The sequence below is a fragment of the Chenopodium album genome, chromosome 5 (genome assembly GCF_948465745.1).
Source record: "Chenopodium album chromosome 5, dcCheAlbu1.1, whole genome shotgun sequence".
In the NCBI taxonomy this organism is placed as follows: Eukaryota; Viridiplantae; Streptophyta; class Magnoliopsida; order Caryophyllales; family Amaranthaceae; genus Chenopodium; species Chenopodium album.
In genome coordinates this window covers 50,559,087-50,577,947 of record NC_137838.1, presented here as the reverse complement: position 1 = coordinate 50,577,947, position 18,861 = coordinate 50,559,087, and the positions used below count along the sequence as shown (strand labels likewise).

At 34.8% G+C, this 18,861-nt stretch overlaps 1 protein-coding gene across 5 annotated transcripts in view; it reads right to left on the bottom strand.

Annotated features, from left to right (window-relative positions):
• Window positions 1-4,365: 4,365 nt before the first annotated feature.
• Window positions 4,366-18,861, bottom strand: part of LOC145632096 (uncharacterized) — a 39,832-nt gene continuing 25,336 nt past the window's right edge. The window contains exons 34-62 of one of the 5 annotated variants that reach the window (XM_081684377.1): window positions 18,694-18,828; window positions 18,409-18,510; window positions 17,826-17,936; window positions 17,542-17,655; window positions 17,024-17,137; window positions 16,527-16,640; window positions 15,837-15,950; window positions 15,430-15,543; window positions 14,773-14,967; window positions 14,221-14,334; window positions 13,704-13,817; window positions 13,177-13,290; window positions 12,734-12,847; window positions 12,245-12,358; window positions 11,726-11,791; window positions 11,179-11,292; window positions 10,603-10,716; window positions 10,323-10,436; window positions 9,715-9,828; window positions 9,446-9,559; window positions 9,168-9,314; window positions 8,892-9,005; window positions 7,521-7,631; window positions 6,981-7,094; window positions 6,468-6,581; window positions 5,937-6,050; window positions 5,289-5,393; window positions 5,083-5,184; window positions 4,366-4,616 (exon numbers count right to left, since the gene is read on the bottom strand). In XM_081684377.1, coding sequence (XP_081540503.1) covers window positions 5,099-5,184; window positions 5,289-5,393; window positions 5,937-6,050; window positions 6,468-6,581; window positions 6,981-7,094; window positions 7,521-7,631; window positions 8,892-9,005; window positions 9,168-9,314; window positions 9,446-9,559; window positions 9,715-9,828; window positions 10,323-10,436; window positions 10,603-10,716; window positions 11,179-11,292; window positions 11,726-11,791; window positions 12,245-12,358; window positions 12,734-12,847; window positions 13,177-13,290; window positions 13,704-13,817; window positions 14,221-14,334; window positions 14,773-14,967; window positions 15,430-15,543; window positions 15,837-15,950; window positions 16,527-16,640; window positions 17,024-17,137; window positions 17,542-17,655; window positions 17,826-17,936; window positions 18,409-18,510; window positions 18,694-18,828 — 3,224 coding nt within the window. In that variant the 3' untranslated portion in view covers window positions 4,366-4,616; window positions 5,083-5,098. The remainder of the gene's footprint in view (window positions 4,617-5,082; window positions 5,185-5,288; window positions 5,394-5,936; window positions 6,051-6,467; window positions 6,582-6,980; window positions 7,095-7,520; window positions 7,632-8,891; window positions 9,006-9,167; window positions 9,315-9,445; window positions 9,560-9,714; window positions 9,829-10,322; window positions 10,437-10,602; window positions 10,717-11,178; window positions 11,293-11,725; window positions 11,792-12,244; window positions 12,359-12,733; window positions 12,848-13,176; window positions 13,291-13,703; window positions 13,818-14,220; window positions 14,335-14,772; window positions 14,968-15,429; window positions 15,544-15,836; window positions 15,951-16,526; window positions 16,641-17,023; window positions 17,138-17,541; window positions 17,656-17,825; window positions 17,937-18,408; window positions 18,511-18,693; window positions 18,829-18,861) is intronic. The other 4 variants (XM_081684378.1, XM_081684379.1, XM_081684381.1 and 1 more) reach the window with 4 other exon arrangements.

The following is an 18,861-nucleotide window of genomic DNA, read 5'->3' as shown; positions in this document are numbered from 1 at the left end:
AAGCTAATTATTCAGTGACGTCAAGTGATCGAAATGCCTGGGTGGAGGCCGCTTTCGATCAGTAATATTAATGTAGAATTAATATTACAACTTAATCTTGACTGAACCCTTTGGATCACACCCAAGCAACTAACAAACCAACGCGACGAATTAATTCGGAAGAAATTAACGAGTCGCCCGAGCAATTAACAATTAGATGTCGAAAATACGAGGTTGGAGCGTCAAAACCGAGCGTTGGAAGTTGAGTCAAAAATAATAAAAGACGAGACAAGAAAATTACTAATAAATCAAAAAAATTACTAAAATACCCCTAGCATCGTAATGCCCGAGTTGTAGGGGCATACGGCCTAGCAAGATAGCTAGCAATGTGTGCTAGCGCACCTTGGCTAGCATAGCCAGCTAGCAACCCGCACCATGTGCGTAGCAGCTGGCTGAGGCTGGCAGCCCGCACAAGGTGTGTGGCATGCCAGCAAGCCAAGGCTAGCAGCCCGCACCAAGTGCGAGGCTTGCTAGCAAGCTACAGCTAGCAGCCCGCACCAAGTGCGAGGCTTGCTAGCAAGCTACAGCTAGCAGCCCGCACCAAGTGCGAGGCTTGCTAGCAAGCTACAGCTATCAGCCTGCACCAAGTGCGTGGCGTGCCAGCATGCTGCAGCTAGCAGCCCGCATAAGGTGTGTGGCTTGCTAGCAGCAGGCTTCGTCCATAGCAGCCCGCACACTTGGTGCGTGGCCTGTAGGGTCGAAGGAGCAAAGCAGTGGCTGGCAGCCCACCTTGGTGCCTTGGTGCCCAGTGGTGGGGTGCCACGTGGCGCAAAGTAATTGGCTTGAGGGTGGTGTGTTGGCCTGTTATGGGAGAGGAGTGGGGAGCAAGTTTGGTCCTCTTTTCTCCAAATGGTCCTCACCTAACCTCTCTTGTGAGCTTGTCACTAGTTGATTTATTAGTAGCTTGATTATTAATTTTATTTTTGATTTAAAATAAAATGGAAAAATCAAATATCCCACATTGATTGGTGAACTTTTCTCACTCTTGCATTTCCCTATAAATACCCAACTTGGGGTATTGGGAAAAGCACTAGAGTAAGTGTTGAAAAAGGCATCACCATTGTGAAAACCTTTGAACACAATTAATTAATCGAGTTTAGGTAGGGCTTAGCTAACTCCTAAGCAATAGACCATTTTCGGTGCTCGGGTTGCAGATTGACTTCGTTGGAGGTCCTCGTCTGAGCGGGGCTAAGAGCTTTCAAAATCTCTTTCTTAATCTTATTGTTTAAGTTAATTATGCTCTATGATTATAATAATTGTGAGTGTGATCTTGGCTCGAGTTTCCTTCCGTGGTGGGTCGGACTCACCAAAACCCAAAAAAACAATTGAAAAAGATAAAGAGAAAGACAGAGAAGTTGTCAAACCCAAGCTTCCATATCCCTAAAAGTTCATATGGCACAAATTAGATGAACAGTTTGGCAAAATCATAGAGATGATTACGCAACTTCATCTTACCCTTCCATTTACAGATGTCATTAATCAAATGCCAAATTATGCAAAATTCCTTAAGGACATCTTCAATGGAAAAAGGACTTGTGATGTGGCGAAAACGATTAGCTTGACCGAGAATTGTAGTGCAATCATTATGAACAAAATACCGCCTAAATTGAAGGACCCCGGAAACTTTTCTATCCCTTGTAGCACTGTCAAAACAGTTTGACAGTTCAGGTTCGGTTCGGTTTGAAATTGGTTCGGTCTTAAATCGGGTCGCTTTGAAATCGATTAAAGTGTCTCGCGGGTCGGTTTCAGTTTGGTTAAATAGTTATCGGTTCGATTCGGTTTCGGTTTATTCTTGAGCGATTTTAATTCGGTTCGGGTTGTAAACAGTCCGGGTAGTAAACGGTTCGGTGCAGACCGGTTGCGGTTTGTTCACTGTTCAGTGTAAACGGTTTTTATCCCGGTTCAAACAATTTCGGGTTGGAAACGGTTTGGATTAGAAATAGTTCGGTTCTTTTTTTGTTCAGTTTATAACTAGTTCGGTTCTTTTTCGGTTCAGTTTATAATTGGTTCGGTTCTTTTTCAGTTCGGTTTATAACTGGTTTGGTTCTTCTACGGTTTAACGTTATTCGGATCGGTTCCATTTCGAGTTTACTAAATTACGGTTCGGGTCGATTTTCGGTATCAAAAAATCGATTGTTTATCAAGTCGTTTGGATTCGAGCAGATAAATAGTTTTGTTTGAAATTTGATGGTACTTGCTAATCGTTTGGATTCGGTTTGCAAGCGGTTCGGTTTATATACAGTTCGGTGCTAACGGGTCGTGGGTTGTTAACGGTTGAGTGTAAACGGTTTTTATCCCTGTTCAAACGGTTTTGGGTTGAAAGCAATTTCGGGTTAGAAGCAGTTCGGTTCTTTTTCAGTTCGGTTTGATTTCAGTTCGGTTTAGAACTGGTTTGGTTCATTAACGGGTTCGGTTCTTATACGGTGTAACGTTATTCGGATCGGTTCGGTTTCGGGTTCATTCACATACGGTTCGAGTCAATTTTCGGTTTCAAAAAAACGGTTTTTAATCGGTTTGGTTCTCATCTGGGTCGGTTTATTTCGGGTAGTTAAACGGTTTCGGTTTGAAATTTGACAACACTACTTCCCGTGTGCTATCTACAAGATGCACATTTATAATGTCTTGTGTGACCTAGGAACTAGTGTTAGCCTTATGCCATAGGTATTAATCTCTTTCTTAATCTTGTTGTTTATCAAAGACTTGAGTTAGGGAAACTTTTGCCTACCAACATTACCTTTTAATTAGCTGATAGATCAATTAAATTTCCAAAAGGTAAGGTAGAGGATGTTCCTTTAAGGGTAGGAAAGTTTGTGATTCCGGTTGATTTTGTGGTTCTTGAGATGGATGAGGATGTCAACATTCCTATCATACTTGGTAGACCTTTTCTTGCTACCTCAGGTGCCATTATTGATGTTAAAAGTGCTAAGATTTCCTTTTCGAGAAGAGGTTATTGAATTTGATTTGAATGAAAGCGTAAAACATCCTCCTTCTTTAGTTGCAAATTGCATGAGAGTTGAAATTTTAGATAATATTGTGAATTTCATGCATGAGCACTTTCTCACATCTAATGATTCACTTGAGTGTGTTTTGTCGAATAAGATAAGATAGGTGAGCATGGCAAATAAATGGCATTCTTTAAGAGAATCATTGATGAAAGCATGGAAGAGGGTGATGATCATATATCTCAAGCCAAGATGCATTGCAAGCGGCCTCAATATAGGAAGGTAAAGGTGTCCAATAGCAGAGCTCAAACCTCTATCATCACACCTTAGGTATAAATTTTTGGGCCCCATCTCTACTCTTCCTTGAGTGAGAGTCAAGCTAAAGAGTTATGTGGCGTTTTAAGAAGGCACCAAGGTGCTTTGGGTTATACAATTGATGACCTCAAAGGTATAAGTCCAACCTTATGTACACACCAAATCACCTAGCATTGAAAGGCAACGGAAGCTACACCGTCAAATGGGGGAGGTAGTCAAGACGGAAATCACTGAGTTATTGGATGCGGAAATCATTTTCCCCATGTCTAACTCTAGATGGGCTCCCCATTCCACGTTGTCCCAAAGAAAAGAGGCATGACCGTAGTAAAGAATGAGAGAGGTGAGCTCATTCCTACAAGGACGGTCATGGGATGACGAATGTGTATAAACTATCGACATCTAAACACATACACCAAAAAGGATCATTTTTCCCTTCCCTTCATTGACCAAATGCTTGAAAGACTAGCAAGGTATAAGTATTATTGTTTTCTTGATGGCTATTCTAGGTTTTTCCAAATTCTTATTCACCCAGAAAACAACTCTTACTTTTCCATATAGAACTTTTGCCTTAAGAGAATGTCATTTGGGCTTTGCAACACCCCCGTCACTTTCTAACGATGTATGATGAGCATATTCAAAGATATATTGGATGAGGAAATGGAGGTGTTTATGGATGATTGTTCAGTAGATAGTGTTTCATTTGTTGAAGCTTGTCTTGAGAAGTGTTTGGCTCGATGTGAGAAAGTGAATTTGGTTTTAAATTGGGATAAATATCATTTCATGGTTGAGGAAGGCATTGTCCTTGTCACAAGATCTCCCACAAAGGTATGGAGGTGGACAAAGTGAAGATTAAAGTTATTGAAAAGCTTCAACCTCCGGTTAACGTAAAGTGTGTGAGATCTTTCTTAGGGCATAGTGGTTATTATTTATATCCCCTTCATCATCCCACCTCACATCATGCTTAGTGATCCCTACCTAATTGAGACAAATGGGACTATGCTAAGCGAATTGAACACAAGCCCCTCAGGCGGCATAGCCACAATAATCACGTAATTTTGAACCAGAAGCGTAAATGTTAACCCGGTAGTAGAAAAGCTTTAGATACATTGATGAAGCATGTAAGTCACATAAAAATTATCTATTTACACCAAGTCTCAATGGAATAGCATTGATGAAAAATGGCAACTGTTTAGGGATGCTCAACTAAAACTAAACAAACATAGCATCACTGTTATCTCGAGCTGAAGCTGTTGTAATATCAAACAACCAAAAGATATAGAAGCATCATCAACTCATGCTCAGTATTTTCATCATCACTCCCTACAAAATAGACAAACATATATCTTGGTCAAGCAAATAAGCAGATGTTGGCATAATAAAGTATATCTTATAGCTTTTCAGTAGTAACAAACAAACAAGACAGTAATAATAATACAAACACAGCATGCAAAAGTGTGACTAGGAAATTCTAACACAAATTTACACTTTGTTTGGATAAGAAGAAATGGAAGGAAAAGAAGAGGAGAAATGGAGGGGGACAAAATCTCTTGTTTGGGTAAAAGATTGGGGGAAGGAAGGGGAAGGAGAGGGAGGGATCCATTTTCCCTCTCTCTTTAATAACCATAATCTCTCCAAAATTGGAGAGATTTGGAGGGAAAATGGAGCTCACCTCCCCCTCCCTTTCTTTTCCCTTCCCTTCCTCCATTTTCCCTCCCCTACTTTTCCTTCCTTCTTTGCTATCCAAACAAAGCGTTAGTGATGCTGGGTTAATATCAGCAAAATATACCATGGCGCTCTCTTTTTTATTCCGGAGTTGATGCTGCCGCAGTATCGGTATCAACCGCACACGATGTCGTTGGAACACCATCAGCCTTGCCATCATCAGACCCTAAACATATAGAAGCAACATTTCATACAGAATATATTATTAGCCCAAACTGAGGATTGTGGCAATTTTGAAAGCTAAAAAGCAGAATATATTGTTGGACATACCATGACATGGTTCATTATCAGTTGATACCAAAGTTGAGGTTGTTGGAGTGTCAGAAACTTTACATATATCACTGATATCATGTTCAGCATTTCCATCATCACACCCTGAAGGACATGAAAAACAGCCAAAATTAAAAAGGTATCTCCATGTTCAGCATCTCTTGTGATGTAATGTACAGAAAGGCTCAAGAGTCAAGACTGATTGAGGTGATAGGGATCCTTCAGTACCATTTTGCAACTCATTGAAGCGACATTAATCTACACTGTAGATATTAAAAAGCATCCCAAAGGATGTTTATATTCCACATGGCCCTCTCTTCTTCACTTCATGCTTTCCATTACTCAAAAATCAGATAAAAGGTTTTGTACAAGGCTCGAACACCCAACCTCAATTTTCAACACTATTCTTATCCAATAAACTACATTCTTTGTTAATATGATAAAGAAAAATATGTTTTGTTAAGAGGATTCAATAATAATTTCAAGCATAAAAACATAACTTATTGTTATGCTAGCATATGTTACAGGGAATTGCTTGACAATACTAGGTTTGTATGTATGTGTGTGTGTGTGTAAAGCTGTGCCCCTTTTAAGCACATTTGCGAGGGTTGTAATTTCAGTGATGCGGCAATAAATTGTTGAACTTACCATGACACTCCTCTTTTGAGTCCAAACTTGAAGCTGCCACAGTTTGAATACCGACAACAGGAGAAGCTGTAGGAGCATCGACATCATGAAGTTTAGCATTGCCACCATCAGGTCCTGCAGAAAGGAAACTCAAATTACTCTACTATTATGGCTATCCATAAAAAATATAAATAAAAAACACCAGTTAAAGCTCCAACTTATCATTACTTTTCCTTCTCATTTTTTATCCCAAAGTAATCTCCCTCGTGCATAACTCTCTTGCTTCTGTTTAAACCTCAATCACTCTGTTTTTTACTGTACGGTAGGACTGATCCTTCAGCGCCTTATTGCAAATCATTGAAGAGTTCCACTTAACATAAATATATGTGGGTGTGCGCGCACCCCTTTTTACACAATGATGTGGTCATTGTAATTTCAAAGGAATATAGAGTAACCCCGTGTTGCCAAAAGCAACGTGAAAATAATATGGATTGCCTTAACTCCTCAAGTACAAAATGTTTCAATGACATGTAGCTAAAATGTTGAACTTACCATGACACTCTTCTTTTGACTCCAAACTTGAAGCTTCCACAGGTTCAAAACAAACATCATGAGAAGCTGAATGAACATTAGCACCACCAACTTCATCATGGCCACCATCTGGTCCTACAAAAAGGGAAAAAAATTACTTTAAAGTACCAACTTTTTACTACATTTATTTCTCATTTATTATCCCAATAATCCCTCTTGTTCAAAACACTTATTTCTGTTTATCACTCAATCACTCGATTTCTAACTGTACAACTATGTCTGATCCTTCAGTACCTTTTTGCGGCAACTCATTCAAAAAGACTCCCATATAATATTTTTATATATATATAAACAAAAAAGAAAACTCATGCATAAACATCTAAACAAAAAAAGTGTGCATATTTAAAAGCTATGATGTTTGTAATTTCAAAGCAATAAAACACCTAGTGTTGCACTATTAACATGAAAGTGATATGGACTGCCTGCAGTATAGAGTGAATTTTCAGTAATAAGTAACCAAGTTGTTGAACTTACCTTCAGACTCTTCTTTTGACTCCAAATTTGAAGCTGCCACAGTTTCAAAACCAATAGCCTGAGAAGCTGGAAAAGCATCAACATCATGAAGTTCAATAGTGCCACCATCAGGTCCTGCAGAAACGGAAGAGAAAATACTCCACTTCTATTACGGCTAACCCAAACAAAAAAATAAAAAATAAAAAATAAAAAATAAAAAATAAAATAAAAAAAATAAAAAAAAAACTTTCATTATTATTCCTTCTCATATCTTAAATTATTCTCTATCATTCGTAACACACTCTTCTGTTTATTCTCTCAATAAATCAATTTTTCACCCTACAGTAAAGTCTTCAATGCCTTGCTGCAATTAATTAAAGAGAATCGCACTAAATTTATGAATAAAATAAGTGTACAAGAAAAGCTATATGCTTTTTAAACACTGCTGCAAAATTTAAGAGCATAAACCAACCAAGGCTTGCCAAAACCAACAAGAAAGAAATATAGACTGACTCAACTACACAAGTGTTCAGTGATGCATAATAAAATTATTGAACTTACCATGACACACTTCTGTCGATCCCAAAATTGAAGCTGCCAAATTTTCAATGTTGGCACGAGAATCTGTAGGAGCATCAACATCATGAAGTTCATCATTGCCACCATCAGGTACTGCCAAAAAAACAAATCACACGACTCTCATGAGAACCCCACCTTTAGATGTGAGCCCTTTTGTTATGTGAGAACATTTATTATGTTCTAAATTTTCTCGTATATTCTAAATTTAAAATCTGAGTGTTCAAAATTAATACTCAAGTGTTCTAAATTAAATCAGATCCTCTAAATTATTAGTCACATGTTCTACCATAAATTAGTTGTATCAAATGTAATAAATTTTAAATAAATTGTTCCAAAATTTGAACTTATATGTTCTAAATTTTAAATCATGGGTTCTAAGATTTTTAATCATATGTTCTAGATTTTAAAGCATATGTTCTAATTTTTACTCTTATCTTCTAATTTTTACTCTTATATCAGGTGTTAAATTGACTCACATGTTCTAAATTTCATAAATCAAATTTTCTAAATTTTTACTCACATGTTCTAAATTTAGGGTCAAAGGAGAAGTTTCTAAAAATGAGAAGGATTTTTTGTGCATAAATTTTCACTCAATGAGCATAATATTTGAACAAAATGTGTAAACAAAATTTGACCGAAATTCATTGCGCATATTTTTTGTGCACAAGTGCATAAATTTTCGTTTTCCTAGAAACTTGAAATAAAGTACAGGGTCAAAAGAAAATAATGCACCTTTAGTAGAAAATGAGAAAGATGAGAAGGGATCTTAGCCATTCATATGAAACAATCTAACGGCTGATATTAAAAATAAAATAATATTTTGTTTACTTTCATCTTCCTTACCACTATACTGAATATCGTCGGATTATAGAACTTTGAGGGTTGATCTCCATAGCTCCCACTAATCAAGCTCCATCAATTTCATCCCCAAATTTTCACTACTCAACGTGCACTTTTAATTGACATACTCTTGTTCTTTTCTCTACCAGAATATATCAACATTTTTTAAAATAAATTATGCATATTCTATGTAAACATTATGCACATTCGACTATGAGAATATGCACATATGATTATTTCATTGCCAGACTAGTACTTGTTTTAAAGGTGTTGAGTTATAATTTGTGCATATTCTAAATTGTTGAAATTACCATTACATTCTTCTTTTGACTCCAAACCTAGATGCCTTATTATAAATAAATGAATGAAAAACTAGATGCCTTTTTAAACACTTAAATGATGTTAGAGCAACATAAACTAACCAAGTGTTGCCAAAAGCAACATGAAAGTGACACACATTGCCTCAAGTGTAGAGTGTATTTTTAGTTCGTGTAACTAAATTGTTGAACTTACCATTACATTCTTCTTTCAACTCCAAACCTGAAGCAGCCACAGATTCAAAACTGTCAGCATGAGAAGCTGTAGGAGCATCAACACCATCAAGTTCAGCATTGCCACCATCAGGGCCTGAAAAATAAAATTACTCCAATTCTATTATGCCTAATTAAAGAAATCAAATTTAATGTTAAATTAAAAGCTTATCATTAGTTTTACTTGTCATTTACCATCCTAGTAGTCTCAAGTATAAAATGCATATTTAGTGTCGCGTAACTAAATTGTTGAACCTACCATTACATTCTTCTTTTGACTCCAAACCTGATGCAGCCACAGATTCAAAACCGTCAGCATGAGAAGCTGTAGGAGCATCAACACAATCAAGTTCAGCATTGCGACCATCAGGGCCGAAAAAGAAAATTTTCTCCAATTCTATTATACCTTACAAAAAATAAATCGAATTTCAAGTTAAATTAAATGCTTATCATTAGTTTTACTTCTCAATTACCATCCTAGTAGTCTCAATTATAGAGTGTATTTTTAGTGCCGTGTAACTAAATTGTTGAACTTACCATTACATTCTTCTTTCGACTCCAAACCTGATGCAGCCACAGATTCAAAACCGTCAGCATGAGAAGCTGTAGGAGCATCAACACTAGCAAGTTCAACATTGCCACCACCGGGGCCTGGAAAAGAAAAATTACTCCAATTCTTATAAAAATAAATCGATTTTGAAGTTAAATTAAATGCTTATCATTAGTTTTACTTCTCATTTACCATCCTAGTAGTCTCAAGTAGAGAGTGTATTTTTAGTGCCGTGTAACTAAATTGTTGAACTTACCATTACATTCTTCTTTCGACTCCAAACCTGATGCAGCCACAGATTCAACACCGTCAGCATGAGAAGCTTTAGGAGCATCAACACCAGCAAGTTCAGCATTGCCAACATCGGGGCCTGAAAAAGAAAAATTACTCCAATTCTATTAAGCCTTGTAAAAAAAATCGATTTTCAAGCTAAATTAAAAAATTATCATTATTAGTTTTACTTCTCATTTACCAATCCTAGTAGTCTCAAGTACAGAGTGTATTCTTAGGCCCTGTTTGATTCACCTTAAAAAAATAATATTAAGTAAAAATAATTTCAGTTCAGTAAAAATAAGTTCGGTTTTAAAATTAATTTCAGTTAGTAAAAATAATTTCAGTTCAGTAAAAATAAGTTCAATTTAGTAAAATTCAGTTTTCTTAAAGAGGAGTTATAATAGAAAATCAGTAAAAATAATTTCAGTTCAGTAAAATTAATTTAAGTTCAGTAAAAATAATTTCAGTTCAGTAAAATTAAGTTCAGTTCAGTAAAAATAAGTTCAGTTCAGTAAAAATAATTTCAGTTCAGCAAAATTAAGGTGAATCAAACAGGGCCTTAGTGTAGTGTAACTAAATTTTTGAACTTACCATTACATTCTTCTTTCGACTCCAAACCTGATGCAGCCACATATTCAAAACCGTCAGCATGAGAAGCTCTAGGAGCATCAACACCATCAAGTTCAACATTGCCACCATCGGGGCCTGAAAAAGAAAATTTACTCCAATTCTATTATGCATTGTAAAAAAAATCGATTTTCAAGCTAAATTAAAAGCTTATCATTATTAGTTTTACTTCTCATTTACCATCCTAGTAGTCTCAAGTATAGAGTGTATTTTTAGTGTCGTGTAACTAAATTGTTGAACTTACCATTACATTCTTTTTTCGACTCCAAACCTGATGCAGCCACAGATTCAAAACCGTCAGCAGGAGAAGCTGTAGGAGCATCAACACCATCAAGTTCAGCATTGCCACCATCAGGGCCTGAAAAAGAAATATTACTCCAATTCTATTATGCCTTATAAAAAAACTCGATTTTAAAGCTAAATTAAAAGCTTATCATTAGTTTTACTTCTTATTAACTATCCTAGACTCCTAGTAGTCTCTCTTTTTCTTAATATTCTTACTTCCGGTAGAAAATTGAAATTCTCAATACTCAAAAATTAAGTCTGATCCTTTACCGCCTTTTAGCAACATACTTAAAAGAGTAGCACTTAATTTTTTGTATGAAAAATAAATAAATCTAAATTATATATATATATATATATATATATATATATATATATATATATATATATATATATATATATATATATATATATATATATATATATATATATATATATATATATATATATTGTTGCCAAAATCAACATGAAATTGAGATGGGGGCTTCATGAAGTATAGTGTATTTTCAGTGATGTGCAACTAAATTGTTAAACTTACCATGACACTCATCTTTCGAATCCAAATTTGTAGCCATCACAGTTTTACAACCAACTATATGAGACATTGGGGGAGCATCAACATCATGAAGTTCAGGATTGCCACCATCAGGTCCTGCAGAAATGAAAGACAAATTACTCCATTTCTACTATGGCTATCCCAAATACATAAATGAAAATAAATAAATAAATAAATAACAATAATTTAATAGTTAAAAAATAAAGTCTAGTTGATGTACCAACTTATCTTTACATTCCCATCTCAGTTCTTAACTCTCTTCTATCTGTCTAACTCTCAATAACTAATTTTTTACTATACAGATAAGTCTGATACTCCCTTTTTGCAACACAATGAATCCAAAAAAAAAAAAGTGTGACAGAAGAGCTGAGCACCTTTTTAAACAATGTTGTGATTGTAGTAATTTCAAAGCATTATAAACCAACACAGGGTTGCAAAATACAACATGAAAGTGATATGCATTGCCTCAGCTCCTCAAACAGTTACATAACATAATGTCAATGATGCGTAAATATATTATTGAGCTTACCACGACAATCTTCTGTTGACTCCAAACCTGAAACAGCCACAGTTTCATGAATAAAAATCTGAGAAGCTGTAGGAGAATTAACATAATGAAGTTTAGCATTTTCGCTATCAGGTACTGCAAATACGAAACGCAAATTTCTTAACTTCTACTACGGCTTACCAAAATTTAACATTAATTAAAGTTAACTTATCATTACTTTCTTATATTTTATCTTAATAATCTCCTTTATTCATAGCTCTCTATTACATTTGTATATACCTCTCAGTCATTCATTTTTCTCTCTAATTTAAGTCAGATCCACAGCACCTATTTAAAAAAGAAAAACATATCATGACAGAAGTGGGGCCATTTTTTAAGAATGCTGTAGTTGTGTTAACTTCAAAGCATTATAAACCGACAAACACAGGATTGCCAAACAAAACGTGAAAGTAATATGCACTGCAAGACTGCAACAACTCATCAATCATAAGAGTTATAGACTGTAATTTCAATGATGCGTAACTATATAGTTGAACTTACCACGAAAATCTTCTGTCACCTCCAAACTTGAAGCTACCACAGTTTCATGACCTACAACATGAGAAGCCATAGGAACATCAACATCATCAAGTTCAGCATTGCCATCAACAGATCCTGCAATAACTAATGAGTAATTTCCCCACAACTATGACGCCTTTAAGAAAATTTACATTAGTTAAAGAATTTATTTATCATTACTTTCGTATAGTTTATCCTAGTATTCTCTTTTACATTTGTACACCTCTCAATCATTCATATTTTACTCTACGCTCAAGTCTGATCCTTCAGCGCCATTTAAAAAAAAAATCGTGACAGAAAAACTGTGTGCCTTTTTAAATAATGCAGTGACTGTTAATTTCAAACCATTCTAAACCAACCGGTACAGGGTTGCCAACAAAACACGAATGTGATATGTACTGCCTCAACTCCTCAAACATAAGAGTTATAGACTGTAATTTAGATGACATGTAAATATATTATTGAGTTTACCATGACAATCTTCTGTCATCTCCAAACTTGAAGCTGCCACAGTTTCATGACTGACAACATGAGAAGCCACAGGAGCATCAACATCATCAAGTTCAGCATTGCCATCAACAGGTCCTGCAAAAAAACAAATGACACATTTCTCCACTTCTATTACAGTTTCCAAAATTTTACACTAATTTAAGTATTTACTTATTAATATCTTATACCAGTAATCTACTTAATTCATATCTCTATCTTACATGTGTATACCTCAATCACTCATTTTTTAATCAACAGTTAAGTCTGATCCTTCAGTGAAATTTTTTTTTTTAAACAATGCTGTGATTATGGTAAATTCAAAGCATTATAAAACAACCGACACAAGGAAGCCAAACGAAATATACCTCAAACATAGAGTTATGGACTATAATTTCTATGATGAGCAAATATATTGTTGAACTAACCACAACAATCTTCTGTCGATTCTAAATTTGAAGCTGCCACATTTTCATGACTAACAACATGAGAAGCTGTAGGAGCATCAACATCATCAAGCTCAGTTTTGCCACCATCAGGTCCTGCAGAAGCAAATTACCAATTTGTCCACTTCTATTACGGTTTCAATACATTTTACATAGCTTAAAGTATTTAATTATCATTACATTTGTATATTTTATCCCATTAATCTCTTTTACTCATAGCTCAATCTTACGTGTTTTTATGTGTATACCTCTCAATTACTTATTTTTGACTCTACAGTTAAGTCTTGTCCTTCAGCACCTTTAACAAATAAATAAATAAATAAATTGTGACAGAAAAACTGTTCGCTGTTATAAACAATGCTGTGATTGTTGTAATTTCAAAGCATTATAAACCAACTGACACAGGGTTGCCAAAGGCAACATGAAAGTGATATGTACTGCCTCAACTCCTTAACTATAAAGTCATAGACTGTATTTTCAATGATGCATAAATCTATGATTGAACTTACCACGACAATCTTCTGTCGACTTCAAATGTGAAGCTGCAACAGTTTCATGACTGATAACATGAGAAGTTATAGGAACATCAACATAGTCAAGATCAGCCTTACCGCCAGCAGGTCCTGCAAAAACGAATGATAAATGTCTCTACTACTATAAAGGATTTCGAAAATAATATAAAATGTTAAAATATATAGTTATCATTACTTTCTTAAAATTTAACCCAGTAATCTCTTTTATTCAGAGCATTGTCTTCCACCTGTATACCGCTAAATAACTCACTTTTAACTCTACAGTTATGTCTGATCCTTAAGCGTTTACAAAAAAATATAAAAAAAATGTGACAGAAAAACAATGCACCTTTATAAAAAAAAAAATGCTATGATTGTGGTAATTACAAAGCATTACAAACCAACTAGTTGATGCCAAAAAAACATAACAGTGATATGCACTGCCATAAGCCCATAACTCCTCAAAAAATAGATAGTACATTCAGTGATGCATAATTTAAATTGTTGAACTTACTGTGACACTCTTCTGTCACCTCCAAACTTGAAGCTGCCGCAGATTCAAAACCGACAACATGAGAAAGTGTAGAAGCATCAACATTATTTAGTTCACCATGGCCACCATCAGGTCCTGCAAAATAGAAGGAAAAATTACTCCCCTTCACTAATGGCTTTCAAAAAATAATATAATAACATTAATTACCATTAGCTTAAAGTTTCAAATTGTCATTACTTTTACATCTCATATTTTACCCCAGTAATTACTTTCATTTCACCCTCTTCTAATTATTTCTTAATTAATCAACATTTTACGACACAGTTGAGTATGTTCCTTAAGTGCCTTTATGCAACTAATCATACAGAGTGAAACTTAACTAAAAAATAAAAAATTAAAGAAAATAAATAAATAAACATTGAAGAAAAGCTGTGCACTCTTAAAAAAATGCTGTGATGGTTATACAAACAGACAAAGGGTTGCCAAAAGAAACATGAAAGAGATTATTGACTGCCTCAACTCCTCAAATATAGACTGTATATTAGAGATGTGTATCTTAATATTTGAACTTACTACAATAGCCTTCAGCCGACTCCAAACTTGAACCTGCCTTAATTTCAAAACCGACCATATGAGATGTTGTAGGAGCAACAACACCATCAAGTTCAGAATTATCACCATCAGGTCCTGCCTTACTTTCAAAACCGACAATATGAGATGCTGTAGGAGCAACAACACCATCAAGTTCAGAATTATCACCATCAAGTCCTGCAAAAAGAAAAGACAATTACTCCACTTCTTTTATGGCTTTCCTTACCTTCAAGTTAAAAGTAAATATTATCATCTCTTTTACATCCCATATTTTATCCCAGTAATTTATATTTTTCACAACCCTCCCGTACTTGTTCATTTCTCAATTAATTAATGTTTTAGTTTTAGTATATAGTTAAGTCTGATACTTCTATGACTTTTTGCAACTCGTTGCAAAGAGTGAAACTTGATTTTTTAAGAATAAAATATTAACTATAAAATAAAGCAATAAACAGTGAAACAAAAGCTGTGCACCTTTCAAAACAATACTGTGATAGTTGCAATTTCAGAGTATTATATACCAACCGACAAAGTGTAGCCAAAAGCAAGAAGAAAGTGATAAGCACTGCCTCCACACCTCAACTATAGAGTTATAGACTTTACTTTAAATTACGCCTATATTGATATTGTGGAACTTACCATGACAAATTTCGGTTGTCTCCAAACTTGGAGCTTTCACAGTTTCATGACAGACAACATGGGAAGCCGTAGGAGCATCAACATCATTAAGCTCATCATTGACAACATCAGGTCCTGCAAATACGAACAACAAATTTCTCCACTTTTAATACACCTTTCCTAAATTTTATATACTTATCATTACTTTCTTATATATTATTCCTATATTATCTTTCATTCATATAACTCTCTTACATCTGTATACCTCTTATCACTTAATTTTTAAACAATGCTGTAATTGTGGTTATTTCAAAGCATTATAAACAAACAAATTGATGCCAAAAACATGAAAGTGATATGGATTACCTCAACTTCTCAAACTACAGAGAGCATTTTCAATGATGCATATTAAAAATTGTTTAACTTACTATGACACTCATCTGTCGCCTCAAAACTTGAAGCTGCCACTGTTTGTATACCGACATCATGAGAAGTTGTAGGAGCATCGACATCACGAAGTTCAGCATTGCCACCATCAGGTCCTACAATAAAGAAACACAAATTTACTCCACTTCTCTTATGGTATTCCAAAATATAAAACAAGTAATAATAATTACCTTCAAGTTAAAGTACACAATTGTCATTAATTTTCCATCCCAAAAATTTATCCCAATGATTTCTTTCTTTCATAACACTATTTTACTTTTGTTTATTTTTCAATGAGTTACGTATGGTCCAACATCGCCTTTTTGCACTCATTGCAGAGAATGAAACAGCGAAAAAAATATAAACAGTGAATAAAAGCAGTGTGCCTTTTAAAACAATGATGTGATAGTTTAAAATCTTACAATTTACTATGTAACTCTCTTACTTCTGTTTATTTCTCAATTAATCAGTGTTTTACTATATAGTTAAGTCCGGTCTTTCAGAGCCTTTCAGCGATTCATTGAAGAGAGTGAAACTTAACTTTTTAAAATATACATATATTAAAAAATAAACAGTAAACAAATGACATGGGGTTGCCAAAAGCAACATGAAAGTGATATGTATTGCCTAAACTCGTCAAATATAGTCATAGACTGTAATTTCAAAATAAGTAACTATATTGTTGAACTTACCACCACAATCTTCTGTCGTCTCCAAACTTGAAGCTACCACAGTATCATGACTCACAACATGAGAATCCGTAGGAGCATCAACATCATCAAGTTCAGCATTGCCGCCATCAGGTACTGCAAAAACGAATGACAAATTTCCCCAGTTCTATTACGACTTTAAGAAATTTACATTAAAGCATTATTTATCATTATTTTCTTATATTGTATCCTAGTAATCTCTTTTATTCATAGCTCTCTCTTACATTTGTAAACCTCTCAATCACTCATTTTTTACTCTACACTTTAGTTTGATCCTTCACCGGCTTTAAAAAAAATTGTTCAGAAAATAATGTGCGCCTTTATAAACAATGCTGTGACTGTGTTGATATCAAAGCATTCTAAACCAACCTACACAGGGTTGCCAACACAACATAAAAGTGATATGACTGCCACAAGTCCTCAAACATAGAGTTATAGACTGTAATTTAAATAACGTGTAAATATACACATGAACTTACCACGACAATCTTCTGTCGTCTCCAAACACGAAGCTGACACAGTTTCATGACTGACAACATGAGAAGCCATAGGAGCATCAACATCATCAAGTTCAGCATTGTTACCATCAGGTCCTGCAAAAACAAATGACAAATTTCTCCACTTCTATTACGGCTTCCAAAATTTTACAGTAGTTTAAGCATTTACTTATCATTACTTTCTTATATATTATACCAGTAATCTCTTTTATTTATAGCTCTCTCTCACATGTGTATAGCTCTTAGGCTCTTAGGCTCTTAATCACTCATTTTTATAGTTTACAGTTAAGTCTGATTCTTCAGTAACTTTTTAAAAAGAAGTATTGCGACAGAACAACTGTACGCTTTTTTAAACAATGCTGTGATTGTGGTAATTTTAAAGCATTATAAAACAACCAACACAGGGTAACCAAAGTAATATAAAGGGATATGTATTGCCTCAACACCTCAAACGGAGTTATAGACTATAATTTTAATTATACATATATTGTTGAACTAACCACGATAATATTCTATCGATTCAAAATTTGAAGCTGCCACATTTTCACGACTGACAACATGAGAAGCCGTAGGAGCATCAACATCATCAAGCTCAGCTTTGCCGCCATCAGGTACTGCAAAAGCAAATGACAAATTTCAAAAGCATCAACATCAGCAAGTTCAGCATTACCTTTTTAAACAATGCTGTGATTGTGGTAAGTCCAAAGCATTATAAACCAACCAATAGATGCCAAAAACTACAACAAAGTGATATGGACTGCATAATTAAAATTGTTGCACTTACTGTGACACTCTTCCGTCGAATCCAAGCTAGCTGCCACCGTTTCAAAACTGACAACATGAGAAAGTGTAGGAGCATCAACATTAGCAATTTCAGCATTGCCACCATCAGATCCTGCAAAAAAGAAAGAAAAATTACTTCACTTCTCTTACGGCTTTCTTAGGTATTGTGACATTTCCATTTAGGTAAGTGCTGCAACTAGCAAGTATTAACAAACAGAGGAAGTATATATATGAAGGATAAGTTCCAATAGAGGACTAATTCTAAAACCAGTTTACCCTTATTCCCTCGTTTACACAATTCGAAACCCTCTAAACTTGTGTTTAACAACCTTTCCTAGTTAGTTTTACTTGGGTCCCGAAGAGCAATACCAGCATCATAGCTATGTTAAAATCACAATTCCCTTGCATTTTTAGTAAGATATTAGACAATATGGTAAAATTAACATAATTGATTTGCTGGAACTGCCAGGAGTTGTCATTATTACAGAAAGATCAGCAATTCAGCAATGTCAAACAAAAATTCAAAACAAAGAAAAAAAAGAAAACAAACCATGTAACAAAATTAAATTGTGCTTTAGACAAACCATGTAATTCTTCTGTATGTTTAGCCAATTCTAAAGGTGATGTTGCTGTAGCATCAGACTCTGGATCACAGACATTATGTTTAGCATTGTCAACTTCAGGCTCTGTAAAGTGAACAAAATTACAGAACTATGATGGATCAAAAATACTTTTCTTAATTATAAACTGATTATTAAGGAAAATTAATACATCTATCCCACTTATAAAGGAATATCTAATATGAATCGTAAATAACATAAGTTGGAACAGAATAGAAAAAACAGTCGAAAATCATGTTCCAGACATACCACGAGATTCCTCCACTTTTAACTTTAGGGTAGGAGCTGCAATAGAGTCCTCCACTTTTAATTCTAAACTAGGAGCTTCCACAGTATTAGATACTTTAGGAGCATCAGCAGCATCAACTTTGGCATCATCAGGCCCTGCAAAATTAGAATAGAAACAGCTAAATCATG